The following is a 12,416-nucleotide window of genomic DNA, read 5'->3' on the forward strand; positions in this document are numbered from 1 at the left end:
AACGTTCACTTGTGTAAAAAGGGAGCAAAGTTTTCTGCACAGCAAAGAAAAGCCAGCTCCGGGAAGATGCCTGGTTGTGTCTCTGCCCAGAAAACTCCACTGGAATTGCAAACAGTGGAAGCTCTTGAATTGTAGCCTTTTCATCCTAAACCTAAGTATACAGGTGCATTATAACAGGACAGAAAGCCAACGATATTCTTTCCCTGGGCACTCTGAGCAGGAAAACCCCCAGGAAGCTCACTGAGGTGCATGTGCACAATGCTTCCTGTCCCTGCCTTGCAGTGCACGTGCAGAATGCTTCCTGTCCCTGCCTTGCAGTGGTCAAGACTTTCTAGGCCTTGGAATGTGGACATTCCACCCACCTCCTGGCAGGACTGGTCCTTGCTAAAAAGCCACAGGAGGGGGTAAGCGCCAGAGTTTTCCAGCAGGGGTCAGAATCAGCCCAGCTCACTTGGACAGGGTCACCAGGCATCGTTTCTCAAGCCCTGAGGCACTGACTGGGCAATGGAGAGCCAAGTCTTCTTCCAGATGCATGGGTAAACAGCAAGGTCTCTACCAGCCCTAAACCTACATCAAGGAAACAATGTTTCTGATGACCTGAGCTTAGTGCCTACCTTAATTTTTTCCTGTATTTCACACTGATGAGATTCCTCTACCTGACCGAAACAGCAGCTGAGGCCAGAGAAGCACTGGCTCCTATGCTGGAGCTGGTTGGGTACGTTTTGGCCAGCAGAGGGGAGTGGCTGTAGCTTTTCACCAGTTCCAAGGGTGTAAAGCCAAGTCTTCAGCACCCTACCAATTCCCCTGGACATACAGAGCGTTTTTAACACAGGCTGGGGGGAACAGAATTTCTGACATGCCAGTGTGCATTATTGGCATTGTTTAAGCTGCTGATTGACAGAAAGAGCAGTATCACTCTCACCAAAAACGCTTTGTGAGAAAACAATACTAGTCAAAAATATCCAGTAAAATGATGGTGAGTGCAGCAGCCAAGCAAAGTGCACTTTGCAGCAGAGCCCACCAGCTGTCTCAACAAAACCCACAATATCACAATTTCTTGAGTAACAAATCATTTGAAGTGCTTTCATATGTTGGAAACCCCCTTGGAATCTATCTATAAACAACACACCATCTTAGAATCCAGAACGTCCTAAAAAACAGTAATTTTTTTTCCTTTGAAGTTTCATAACCACACCCATTTAAAAAACTGACACAACTGATGGAGAATTAAGAGGCACCAAAACCGAAACACAGCATATCCCAGGAGATGTTCAGATGAAAATACAATGTAAGCAGTGAAAAATCTGTGCCTTCCAATTAAGAAACCTCCAAGTGGTGACAGAAACATCCTGTCATTACGAATGTACTTGTGCCCTCAGAGTCTGAGTAACGCTATTCCATCTCAAGGTGTGTGGGAGAAGGGTGCACACGGAAGAGCTGGGACGGACAGGGATAGAAACCCGCCGGGCGTTGTTTCGCAGAAGAGTTCCCGGTGTAACTCACTGCTGCAGAAGCAGCTGTGCACTCACCAGAAGAACCTGTTGTCAGTGGCGTGCTCCTGCGTGCTGCGGTGGGCGCTGAGGCTCAGGTCCAAGCTGACCCCGGTGGCAGACCAGGCGAAATAGAAGCTGCCCGAGTTGAGCACCTTGCGCACCTCGGAGACGCGGTCCTCGTCCGTGGGGTCGGCGCGCAGCGACACGAACTCCGTGCAGGTGACCCGGAACACCTCCGAGTCCTGGATCTTGCCCACGGACATGCACCCCGTCACCAGCACCAGGTAGTGCAGCAGCGTGTCCCCTGCAACACAGCCAGGGGCGCGGGGACAGAATGCACCTCAGCACGGGCCGATGCACTCCTGGGCCGAAGGCTCGCGAGCCCGCCCCAGCGTGCCGGGAAACCTACAGAGAGGGCCACTGCAACAACACATTCCCAAGCTCTACCGAAGAAAAGGAGAAACCACTCCGCAAACAGCAGGGATTGCAAAAACAGAAGCTATTTTTGTCCACTCCCTCATTTCTGGGAGTACTCCAAATTTGTAAGTTAGTCTGCAAAGGAAAGAAATCAAACAAACAGAAAAAAATAACCCTGTTCCTGTTGCAGAGATCCAGTCTTACAGGAGCAGCACAGCGCTCTGCCCCAAAAGAAAAACACAGGTTTTACATCTTGGACTCACCGAGGTTTAACCTCAACACGCCCAGGAGCCCGTACGCGTCCATGACTTTGGAGTAGGTGCTCTTGATGGTGTCTTTTTCTGCAGAGGCTGTGGAGAGGAAAGCAAAGATCTGCTGATGTAAAAGCCCCAGCACGATGGCAGCAAGAACGAGCCGCTCCAAACTGAAACCTGAGGGATCACAAAGCAGCTGCTTACGTGACGCTTTGGAAAGAAATCAAAATGTATGAGCATATGGCATTTGATAATGGAAAATGAGGGGTTGACTCTCTGACAAAGGATGATCCTGCCATGTTTTTCAGCAATAAAAAAGCAAAACTCCAAGTGATATTAAAGGAGAACACTGGCATTTGTAACAACATCATCTCTTATTATAAAAAGCATGTACAGCACAGATAAATAAGATGGCTGAGAAAGATCTCCTGTAATTAAAATTAGTGCTTAATGTTGCTTTTTTCATGAAAAAAAAATTACCCTTTTTCTCTGAGAATAAAACCATCATGTGGCAGTGTTATCTCTGAACAAGACTATCACAAGTCCATTTTAACTATCTTAGATGTATCCCAGGCAGATCAAAACTCCTGCAGGTTCACAAAAACTGGTATTTAAAAGCCATGTCATAGACAAATGAGGAAGACACAATTTTCACGGGCAGTTTTGAAACAAAAACCACAAAACAGCCCTGTCATATTTCAGAAGAAATTAGAGTGTATCTGCCATTGCTGTCCTGGGAGTTAAATGTATATTTTAGCCCTCTCATCAGCACTGTAAGAGCCAGAGCACAGGATCCCACCCATCCTGAGCTTCTGCTCACCACCAAGCCTGCACCAGGAGGGAACACCAACAATGCCAGCCTGGCCACTGGGCCTGCAGGGATCAGGATTCCACGGTTACCAACAATCAGCACCGCTCTGCTCTGACACTGAAAACCTCAGGACATGACGTGAAGAGGAGTCAATCAAAATGCCCATCTGCCCTGGCATTCTGCTGCGCTCTCTCTCACATTAGCTGCATCATCTAGAATGAAATCTCTGTTTTATTTAGAGTAAAAACCCCTCTATTTCACCCAGAACTGCTCTTCTGAACAAGCATCCCCTAAGATCAGCATAGCTCTGCCTGTGCACAGGCCCAATGCTTCTGTTCAAATATCCACCAGCTCTTCTATTAAAGTGGATCAGACAATTTAACATAGATTAAACAATTATTTAACCACAGCCTGAAATCCAACCCCATTCAATGTTTTATTCGGTGGAGTTCTAAAAAGTTTCTTGGCCTTATTGCATTCATATTCCTGTAATACAGATGTAATAAAATTAGTTTTATAGCAGCTTGGGGATGTATTTCCAAATACCTCACCCAGGGTGAGCGTTAAGAACTTGCAGCTGATCTAAAAACATTTTGTGAGCATCACCAAACTGTGCTTTTCTTAACCAGAAAACCACTGGGCTGCAAAGAACTCCTAAACCTCAGACCCTGGCTCCTTCAATCTGCTTTTGAGAAAGGGTTTCATGATAGCAATGCACTCTTCTCAACTCAGTTTTCCATAACCAGAAAGCTGCTGTGTTCTCCCTCCACATTTCAAATGAATATGCAAAGGTCAGGTTTGGTTTCAAACTTCTTGCAGGATTTTCCTTAGAGGTGCCTGCTGGCATTTAGTGACATGTCTGAACAATGCCTTTTCTGTCTCACACGGATTTATTCTCTTTCCATTGCAGAGAATGCTGGATATCCTTGTTAAGCCTTAATAAGTAAATTAAGTAACATGGGCTTTGCAATTTCAGACCAACAAAGGTCAACAGAGCAGCAAAGGGTTGCAAAACCACCCAAATGACCAAATAAAAACAGAGCAACTTACTGTGGTTAGTCAATTAGTGCTTGCCTAAAGTGCCAAGAACCAACCAAAAGCATTTCATGCCATGTTTCCATTTACATTGGCCCCAGCTCAGTGTTAACTCAAAGCTTCTCCACAGTGACCACCTCAGTGTTTGTCTCTCACACTGCCTGCACTTCTCCCACCTCAAGTTGTTTTTAAGGCCAAAGTTCTCATAGGAAAATGTCACATTTGGCATCATTTCCTCCATCCTGCCCCGGTCCATGCCCACCAGGCTTCTGCTTTCCAGGCAGTGCCCAGTGAGGAACTCGCTGTGGCCGCAGTGTTACAACATCAAGGAAAAGCACTGCAGCTTCTGCAAACCAGGATGGAATCAGGAAGGCACAGCTTGACCACACTGCTTCCCATTCTCCTCTCAGGGGACTCCCACCCATCTCCTGAACAGGCCACAGGCTGCTCTCCAAGAGCCCAGGCACCAGCCCCACCGACCCCTAGCTTCAGCCCTCCACAGACAGAGAGGTGTGATCCTTCCATGATCGCTGCTAGGCAACATCAAGGAGCCCAAACCAAACTAACAGAAACCTGCACCAGATCACCACACTTGCAAAGTGACTTTCTAAAGAATTGGTCATGTACCTCTGGAGAAAGCCAGAAAGCCCCATCTGCAGTGCCAAGAGAAAAACAACAAAATTTCAAGTCACTGTTTATTAAGGATTAACAGCCAAGCCCATTTTAAAACACCATCTGTAAAAAGCACACCTTGTAAATCAAGGACTCTCACAAGAAAGGTGAACAATCCCGTGATTTTGAAGGGAATACATCAGCCCTCCGGGTTCTACAGAAATGGAACCCCAAAGGTGAACAATTCCGTGATTTTGAAGGGAATACATCAGCCCTCCCGGTTCTACAGAAATGGAACCCCAAAGGTGAACAATTCCGTGATTTTGAAGGGAATACATCAGCCCTCCTGGTTCTACAGAAATGGAACCCCAAAGGTGAACAATTCCGTGATTTTGAAGGGAATACATCAGCCCTCCCGGTTCTACAGAAATGGAACCCCAAAGGTGAACAATTCCGTGATTTTGAAGGCAATACATCAGCCCTCCCAGTTCTACAGAAACAGAACCCCAAAGGTGAACAATTCCGTGATTTTGAAGGCAATATATCAGCCCTCCCGGTTTTACAGAAATGGAACCCCAAAGGTGAACAATTCCGTGATTTTGAAGGGAATACATCAGCCCTCCCGGTTCTACAGAAATGGAACCCCAAAGGTGAACAATTCCGTGATTTTGAAGGGAATACATCAGCCCTCCTGGTTCTACAGAAATGGAACCCCAAAGGTGAACAATTCCGTGATTTTGAAGGGAATACATCAGCCCTCCTGGTTCTACAGAAATGGAGCCCCATCAACAACGGTGTTTTCAGGATAACCTGGTTCAACACGTATTCCCCTTGATCCCAGATGCAGAGATCAGTTTCCCAGTTTTAACACCTGGCAGGGTCAGATCACACAAAGTCACCATGTGGGCTTTCTGTGGCCGGGCTCTGTCCATGGTGTGCTCACAGGGGCCATGAGACAGCACATTCAGTCACTGCCTACAGGTCCCAGGTACAGCATGGGACTCTGAGCTGGGAACAAAACCACAATCCTGACATCACGTGCATTTCCTTCAGAGCCAGACTTCTAACTTACACTAGATGAGACAAAGTCCACACAACTGTCATTTTAAAAGGTTTAGAATCTGAAAAATCTGAAAAAAAAAAAAAAAACTGGAAAATTTAGGAACACAATTTGGTTTTGATCTTTTAAGACTAAGGTTTTCAAGGGTTTTGTCAGATTAGGGCTGTTAGATTTCTGGTACTTAAATTAAAGCTAACTCCTGAATATTACCACAGAGGACATCAAAATCAGAAAAGAATCACCACTTCCACCTATTAAATTAACCAACCAAAGCACTAGTTTATTACTTTTGATACCTCTTTTTTGGACACTCTTTTTTGGCTCAGCTCAGGATGCTGGGGATGAGGAAACCCTGCCAGATTGCTTTTCAGGCCTGCCGAGACCCCCTTGGCTGGACTGTGTGGGAGGATTTCCTCACTAAGAAATGGTCTGAGTACCACTGCTACCCATGGCAATGAACAGCCACCAGAGTGCACTCAGCTTACTACAGCTCCCACTGCAGCTCCAGGCTTACTACAGCTCTCACAGGTTACAGGAGCTCCAGGGAGCCCAGGCGTGCTCCCCCTGCTCCCCCTGCCCTGCAGTGACACTGAGCCCAGGTGTGCTCCCCCTGCTCCCCCTGCCCAGCCCTGCAGTGACACCGAGCCCAGGTGTGCTCCCCCTGCTCCGTGCCCTGCAGTGACACTGAGCCCAGGTGTGCTCCCCCTGCCCTGCAGTGACACTGAGCCCAGGTGTGCTCCCCCTGCTCCCCCTGCCCTGCAGTGACACCGAGCCCAGGTGTGCTCCCCCTGCTCTGCAGTGACACCGAGCCCAGGTGTGCTCCCCCTGCCCAGCCCTGCAGTGACACTGAGGTCCCAGGTGTGCTCCCCCTGCTCCCACCTGCCCTGTGCTCAGCCCTGCAGTGACACTGAGGTCCCAGGATGCCGTGGCACTCACGGCTCCATGTTTTCCCAGACAGAATGTTCTCCGTGGCAGGGACAGGAGCACAGACGGCTTAGCACTCATGTGGGATGAGTCACCAGCAGGAGAGGGAGAGAACACACTCCTGCCCAGCCAGGGAAACCTTTCCAGGGAAGGCCTCACAGAGAGCCCTGTTTCAAAGGATAAATGCACTGCCCACTTCAGAAAAACAGATCTATGACACCCTCCCACTGAATTCCAAACACATCAGCAGTGAAGCTGCTGACGTTTAAACCCAGGTGCTCTCAGCAGGCTTTGAGAAGGATCCCCACACTCCAATAACCCAAAGCCAGGACCGTGCCGACCAGGGAGGCGTTAAATGCACAAAGGAAAGCCAAGCACGGCTTAGGTGTTTCAGTCACAGCAACATCAGTTAACCCACACAGAACAGCTCCAGAAGCATGGCCTGGGCTGCTCCCACGTTCAGACTGAATGGTTACACAACCACCACCTCTGAACTACCCCTTCAACCCGACCTGGCTGACCGGAACAGCCCATGGCACACTCCGAACATCACCCAGCACCTGAGCCGTGCAGCATTGCCTGCCCAGGCTGAGCTGAATCCTCTGGATCATCCTGCAGAGCCTCACCAAGGGCACGGGGAGGAAGGTTAACACAGTTATCCTTCCCTCAGCACAATGACACGTGTGCTTCCCTTAAGATGACACTGAAGAGATGAGTAAGCTTCCATTCCATTCTCTCAGCCCATTTCAAAGCCAAATTTCTGTACATGGATATTCCAGGAGGTGCAGTTCTCTGAGGCCCTCAGGACTGATCCACATGAATCAATTTTAATGCTAAAATGTGTTTCACTGGGCTGTGCATGTATCAGCCACTCTACACACGCGTAAGAACTATGATCAGGTATAAGGCTAAACATGTTACTTCATCTCCAGTATTTACTAAAATATTTGGGAAAATCTCTCACAGTTTTGAGGTCAGCATTGTAAATTTTTGTAGTCTAAAATGTGGCAGCACCATCATCAAAACCCAGAAGTTCTTGACAGTTACAAGTGATGCGGTCCTGGATTTAAATTGATGTACACTTGATCTGCCCATTCTTCAACCTGTCCACACAGATTTTACAAACATGGCAAACCCTCCCCAAGGGACAGCAGTATTGCATTAACTTGCTCTATTGTTTGCACTAACACCTGTAAGTTTGTGCAGCTACAGACTGGACTCTTCTGGCTGGATCCTGCGACATGACCAGCAAGACAGAGAAATAACACTTGACAAATCTTCCCAAGTACTAATCATTGTACTCCTTTAAATATGCACTGAAAAGAATGGATACCAGATGGGAACAGCAAGCAGAACAAGAGAAGAAAGGAACCTGAGCTAGGGGACTCCTGGGCCTTTTCTGCTGACAGTTTAAGATTGTGATCTCCCAACCATTAAGGAAAGTACCAGCACCTAAAGAACTTAGGGAATTACATGGAAATAAAACAGAGGGAATTAAAGAAAAATGCCGCTGTAAATATTCAGTGGCAAACTATGCCCTTGGAGCAGAGAAGGAGTAACCAGTTTGCTGGTTAAGCTCACTGACAATAGTCCTCAGTCACTACTTGCAGCTGAGGATGGACATTTGCTGTGACCTGACCTACCAATGAGAACCCCAAGGACACTGCTGTGCAGATGAATAATGAGCTATCCCTAAGCACAGAACACAAGAGGAGAGAGGCTTCCAAACCTCTTCAGGTCTGCCTTCCTCTGCTGGGTAACAACAAGGTGGGGAAGTGGGCAAGAACTTGGAAATGGGTTTTTACTTTTGGGAAAGGCCATTTCTCCAGGTGCCTGCAGTGTATCCTGGCACAAGAAGGGACTTACTGCCCTTTTTGAGCAGAACCTTTAGGAATAAATAACTTTTCATCTGTTAGCCCTTAAGCAGCTCAAGCATGTTCCATAATTACTAAACACAGGATAAAACAACCTGTTCCACAAATCTTTGAAACATTTCATGACTTGCACTAAACCTGTTCGCTGCCTTTATGACTGGACACTTATCCCCAGTGCACACCACAGTGCCTTCTCCAAAGTCAAGGGCATCACTTAAATACATGCTAAGCAGAACCTGCACCAGGAAAAGAAAGAGCAGAATTTCAAAAACAGGAGCAAAGCACCCGCTGTTCACCTGGAGCATCACACAGCTGCGGCAACCACATCCGTCACTGCCTGGCCTCCAACAGGTGCTGGCTAAGGAGAAAACTGCTGCCAGGCAAGGAAAGCCTGCTACACAAGAGCCAAAACCCAGCTCAGAAAAGCTGCGCAACCAGGTGCTTTGACTTCCTAAAGAACACAAACATATTTTGTCATTCTATCTATTTTAAAAGTCTATGTACAGGCCTTAAGGTTCTCTTCCTCACTTCTCATTTTAGTGTTCTCCAACAAAACAAAAAAAAGGGAGGGGGCAAAAATTTAGGGAACTATCTCATGCATTTTTCACTTAAGACATGTAAAAATATCTTTGCGATGCAAGACATCTTGCTCCAGATATTACTCATTTTCTTACAAGACAGAGCAATACTGAGTCTAGAGGGAGGTTAAAAATACAGGGACAAAATAAAGCTAAAGAATCAAAAAGCCATCAAAAATCACACAAAATGACATAAAACCAAATATGATATAACATTTAGAACATAGAATTTATCGCTATGAAATGCAACATCAGAATTAGGGTGAGAATCAGTGAGTTACCATATGATCAAAATAGCATTGTTCAGAACCTTCCTTCAGAAGGAACCAGGTGAAGTTGGAGGCAATTACAAGAAAATATAGTGGACATGAAAATATAGATGTTTAAAGAAACGTAATGAAATGTGCAACACTCTCACCCAACAGATGAAGATAAGAAAATGTCACTTTTCTCATTCAAACCAGGAGCCCCTCCGTTAGCAAACAGAGAAGCAGCAGAGTTGCTTCTCTGTGTTCCCCGAATAAAATGGCTCACACAGTGTCGGGTGTGCCACGTCTCTAGCAGGGTAGGTATGAAAACAGATGGACTCACAGAGGACAGCCACGGCTCCGGACTCGAACATGAGGCATTCCTCTCTGCTCCGGGTCTCCACCATCACGCTGAAGGGAGGCGGGTCCAGCTTGTGATACACTCGGAACCCTTTGCTGAAAGCCATCGTGCCTCAGCACGGGCAGCCCTGCACACACAGGAGGAATGGTGTCAGTGACCCAGCCTGTGACACTCAGAACCCTTTGCTGAAAGCCATCGTGCCTCAGCACGGGCAGCCCTGCACACACAGGAGGAATGGTGTCAGTGACCCAGCCTGTGACAAACCCTGAACCCTTTGCTGAAAGCCATCGTGCCTCAGCACGGGCAGCCCTGCACACACAGGAGGAATGGTGTCAGTGACCCAGCCTGTGACACTCAGAACCCTTTGCTGAAAGCCATCGTGCCTCAGCACGGGCAGCCCTGCACACACAGGAGGAATGGTGTCAGTGACACAGCCTGTGACAAACCCTGAACCCTTTGCTGAAAGCCATCGTGCCTCAGCACGGGCAGCCCTGCACACACAGGAGGAATGGTGTCAGTGACCCAGCCTGTGACACTCAGAACCCTTTGCTGAAAGCCATCGTGCCTCAGCACGGGCAGCCCTGCACACACAGGAGGAATGGTGTCAGTGACACAGCCTGTGACAAACCCTGAACCCTTTGCTGAAAGCCATCGTGCCTCAGCACGGGCAGCCCTGCACACACAGGAGGAATGGTGTCAGTGACCCAGCCTGTGACAAACCCTGAACCCTTTGCTGAAAGCCATCGTGCCTCAGCACGGGCAGCCCTGCACACACAGCATGGTGTCAGTGAACCCCTGTGCCCCAGACACTCCTGCAAAGCTGGTTTGAATCCTTTTCCAGGGATTTAACGTGTTCGGCAAAAACTAACAACACAACCTCCTGCTCCCTCTTTCTACCTCATGAGACTTACTTTATCTAGGCCCAAAAAAAATACAGGGATTACCTAAGGATGGCATAAGAGTGTTTCAAAACCAGAACTAGCCAGAGAAACACCCCTCAAAATCTGGATTTATTTAAAAGCTTGCTTAAGGCAACTAGAATTTTACAGAATCCCACATTGGTTTGTGTTGGAAGGGACCTTGAAGTTGACCCAGTTCCACCTCCATGGGCAGGAACACATTCCAGGTTAATCCATGCCCTGTCCTACCTGGCCTTGGACACTTCCAGGGATGGAGCAGCCACAGCTTTTCTGGGCACCCTGTCCCAGGGCCTCAACACCTTCTCAGGGAACACACCTAAATCTAATCCTACTCTATTTTAGTTCAAATTTCTTTCCCAAAACTTGATAAACAGGATTTTTCCTAAGGGAAATAAAAAATATAAAATGTTTTCCAGCTACCAGTAATATGGAAGAGTAGCAACCACCTTAGTGGTAAACTAGTGCCAAAAGCAGAGGGAGAACCTTCAATTTTTAGATCTATTTTACCAATTCTACCCTTGTATAAAAGGACAGGATATTTTAACCACTGAAGCCGTCAAGACATTTTAAATGACCGTACAAAAACGTCAGCCTATTTTTGGCTTTTTCCCCCCCGTTCCTGAACGAAAGCAGCGTTTGATTTGGCTTTAAACCCTGCCCTGCGGCGGCTGAACCATCGCAGTGCCGTGCTGGTGACGCTGCCCGCCAGCCACACGCGAGTGCGATCCTAAAAACCCCCACAGAACTCGGACTGCAGCAAACCATAACCAAACGCGAGAGCAGCCCGATCTCCGCGCCAAGGCCCGGCGAACCCCCGCACAGAGCGAGGATCTCCCACTGCGGAGCGGGGCCTCCCTCGCCGCCAGCTCCGCGCCCCCCGAGCAGCGCGCACCGCCCGCCCCGGCCTCTGCCCGAGCCCGCCGCAGGGACGGCCCGGCAGCGCCGCCCGTCCCGCACAGCGCAGGGACCGGCCGGGCCCGTCCCGCGGGCGCCCCCCCAGCCCCGGGCCGGCCCGCGGTGCCGCCCACTCACCGTGCGCCCGCCCGGCCGCCCCGCCCGGTGCCGCGGACCGGCGGGATCCGCTTCCTCCCGGCCCGCGTCCTTCCTCCCTTCCTTCCTTCCTTCCGCACTGCGCCGCCCGCCCCGGAGGGGAGGTGCCGGGGGCGGGCGCTGGGCCGAGCGGGGACGGGGCCGTGGATTAAACAAACCGAGCGCGGCCAGGCCCCAGCCCGCCGCGGGATTACCGCGAGGAGCAGAGCCCGAGGGACGGGCTCAGGAACAGCCGTGCGGACGGAGCCGCCTCCGAGTCACCGCGCCGGGCACAAGGCTGCCACACTCACAGCGCCGGGCACACTCACAGCGCCGGGCACACTCACAGCGCCGGGCACACTCACAGGTCGCTCCGTGGCCCCCGCAGCCCACCGGTACCGCCCGCAGCTCCCGCTCCATGGCCCCCGCAGCCCAGCGGTACCGCCCGCAGCTGCCGCTCCATGGCCCCTGCAGCCCACCGGTACCGCCCGCAGCTGCCGCTCCATGGCCCCTGCAGCCCAGCGGTACCGCCCGCAGCTCCCGCTCCACGGCCCCTGCAGCCCCCGCACCCCCCGGCCATGACGAGGTTTTATATTTCTCCCCCTCCCAGCTGTGAGGCTTTTTTTTCTGCCGTGGTCCCATCCAATCTCCAAGGCAATGTTCATCACCAAGCTTTGGGTGCAAACCGGGCTGCAGCCAGGCTCTTGCCAGGACCGAGGATTTGTTAGGAGAACTACGCTCCCCATCGCTCCCACGCCACCCCTAGCGCACCGGCAACAGCACCTCCCTTCATCTTAACC

The 12,416-nt window shown here is 49.8% G+C and overlaps 1 protein-coding gene across 9 annotated transcripts in view; it reads right to left on the reverse strand.

Annotated features, from left to right (window-relative positions):
- Positions 1–11,886, reverse strand: part of SYNJ1 (synaptojanin 1) — a 50,643-nt gene extending 38,757 nt beyond the window's left edge. For 3 of the 9 annotated variants that reach the window (XM_036404231.2, XM_036404239.2, XM_036404230.2), the window contains exons 1-4: positions 11,620–11,885; positions 9,650–9,794; positions 2,174–2,260; positions 1,530–1,797 (exon numbers count right to left, since the gene is read on the reverse strand). In XM_036404231.2, coding sequence (XP_036260124.1) covers positions 1,530–1,797; positions 2,174–2,260; positions 9,650–9,773 — 479 coding nt within the window. In that variant the 5' untranslated portion in view covers positions 9,774–9,794; positions 11,620–11,885. Of the gene's footprint in view, positions 1–1,529; positions 1,798–2,173; positions 2,261–9,649; positions 9,795–11,619 lie in introns of all 9 variants that reach the window. The other 6 variants (XM_036404234.2, XM_036404237.2, XM_036404236.2 and 3 more) reach the window with 3 other exon arrangements.
- Between the last annotated feature and the right edge of the window lie 530 nt (positions 11,887–12,416).

Source organism: Molothrus ater, chromosome 2, assembly GCF_012460135.2.
Source record: "Molothrus ater isolate BHLD 08-10-18 breed brown headed cowbird chromosome 2, BPBGC_Mater_1.1, whole genome shotgun sequence".
NCBI lineage: Eukaryota > Metazoa > Chordata > Aves > Passeriformes > Icteridae > Molothrus > Molothrus ater.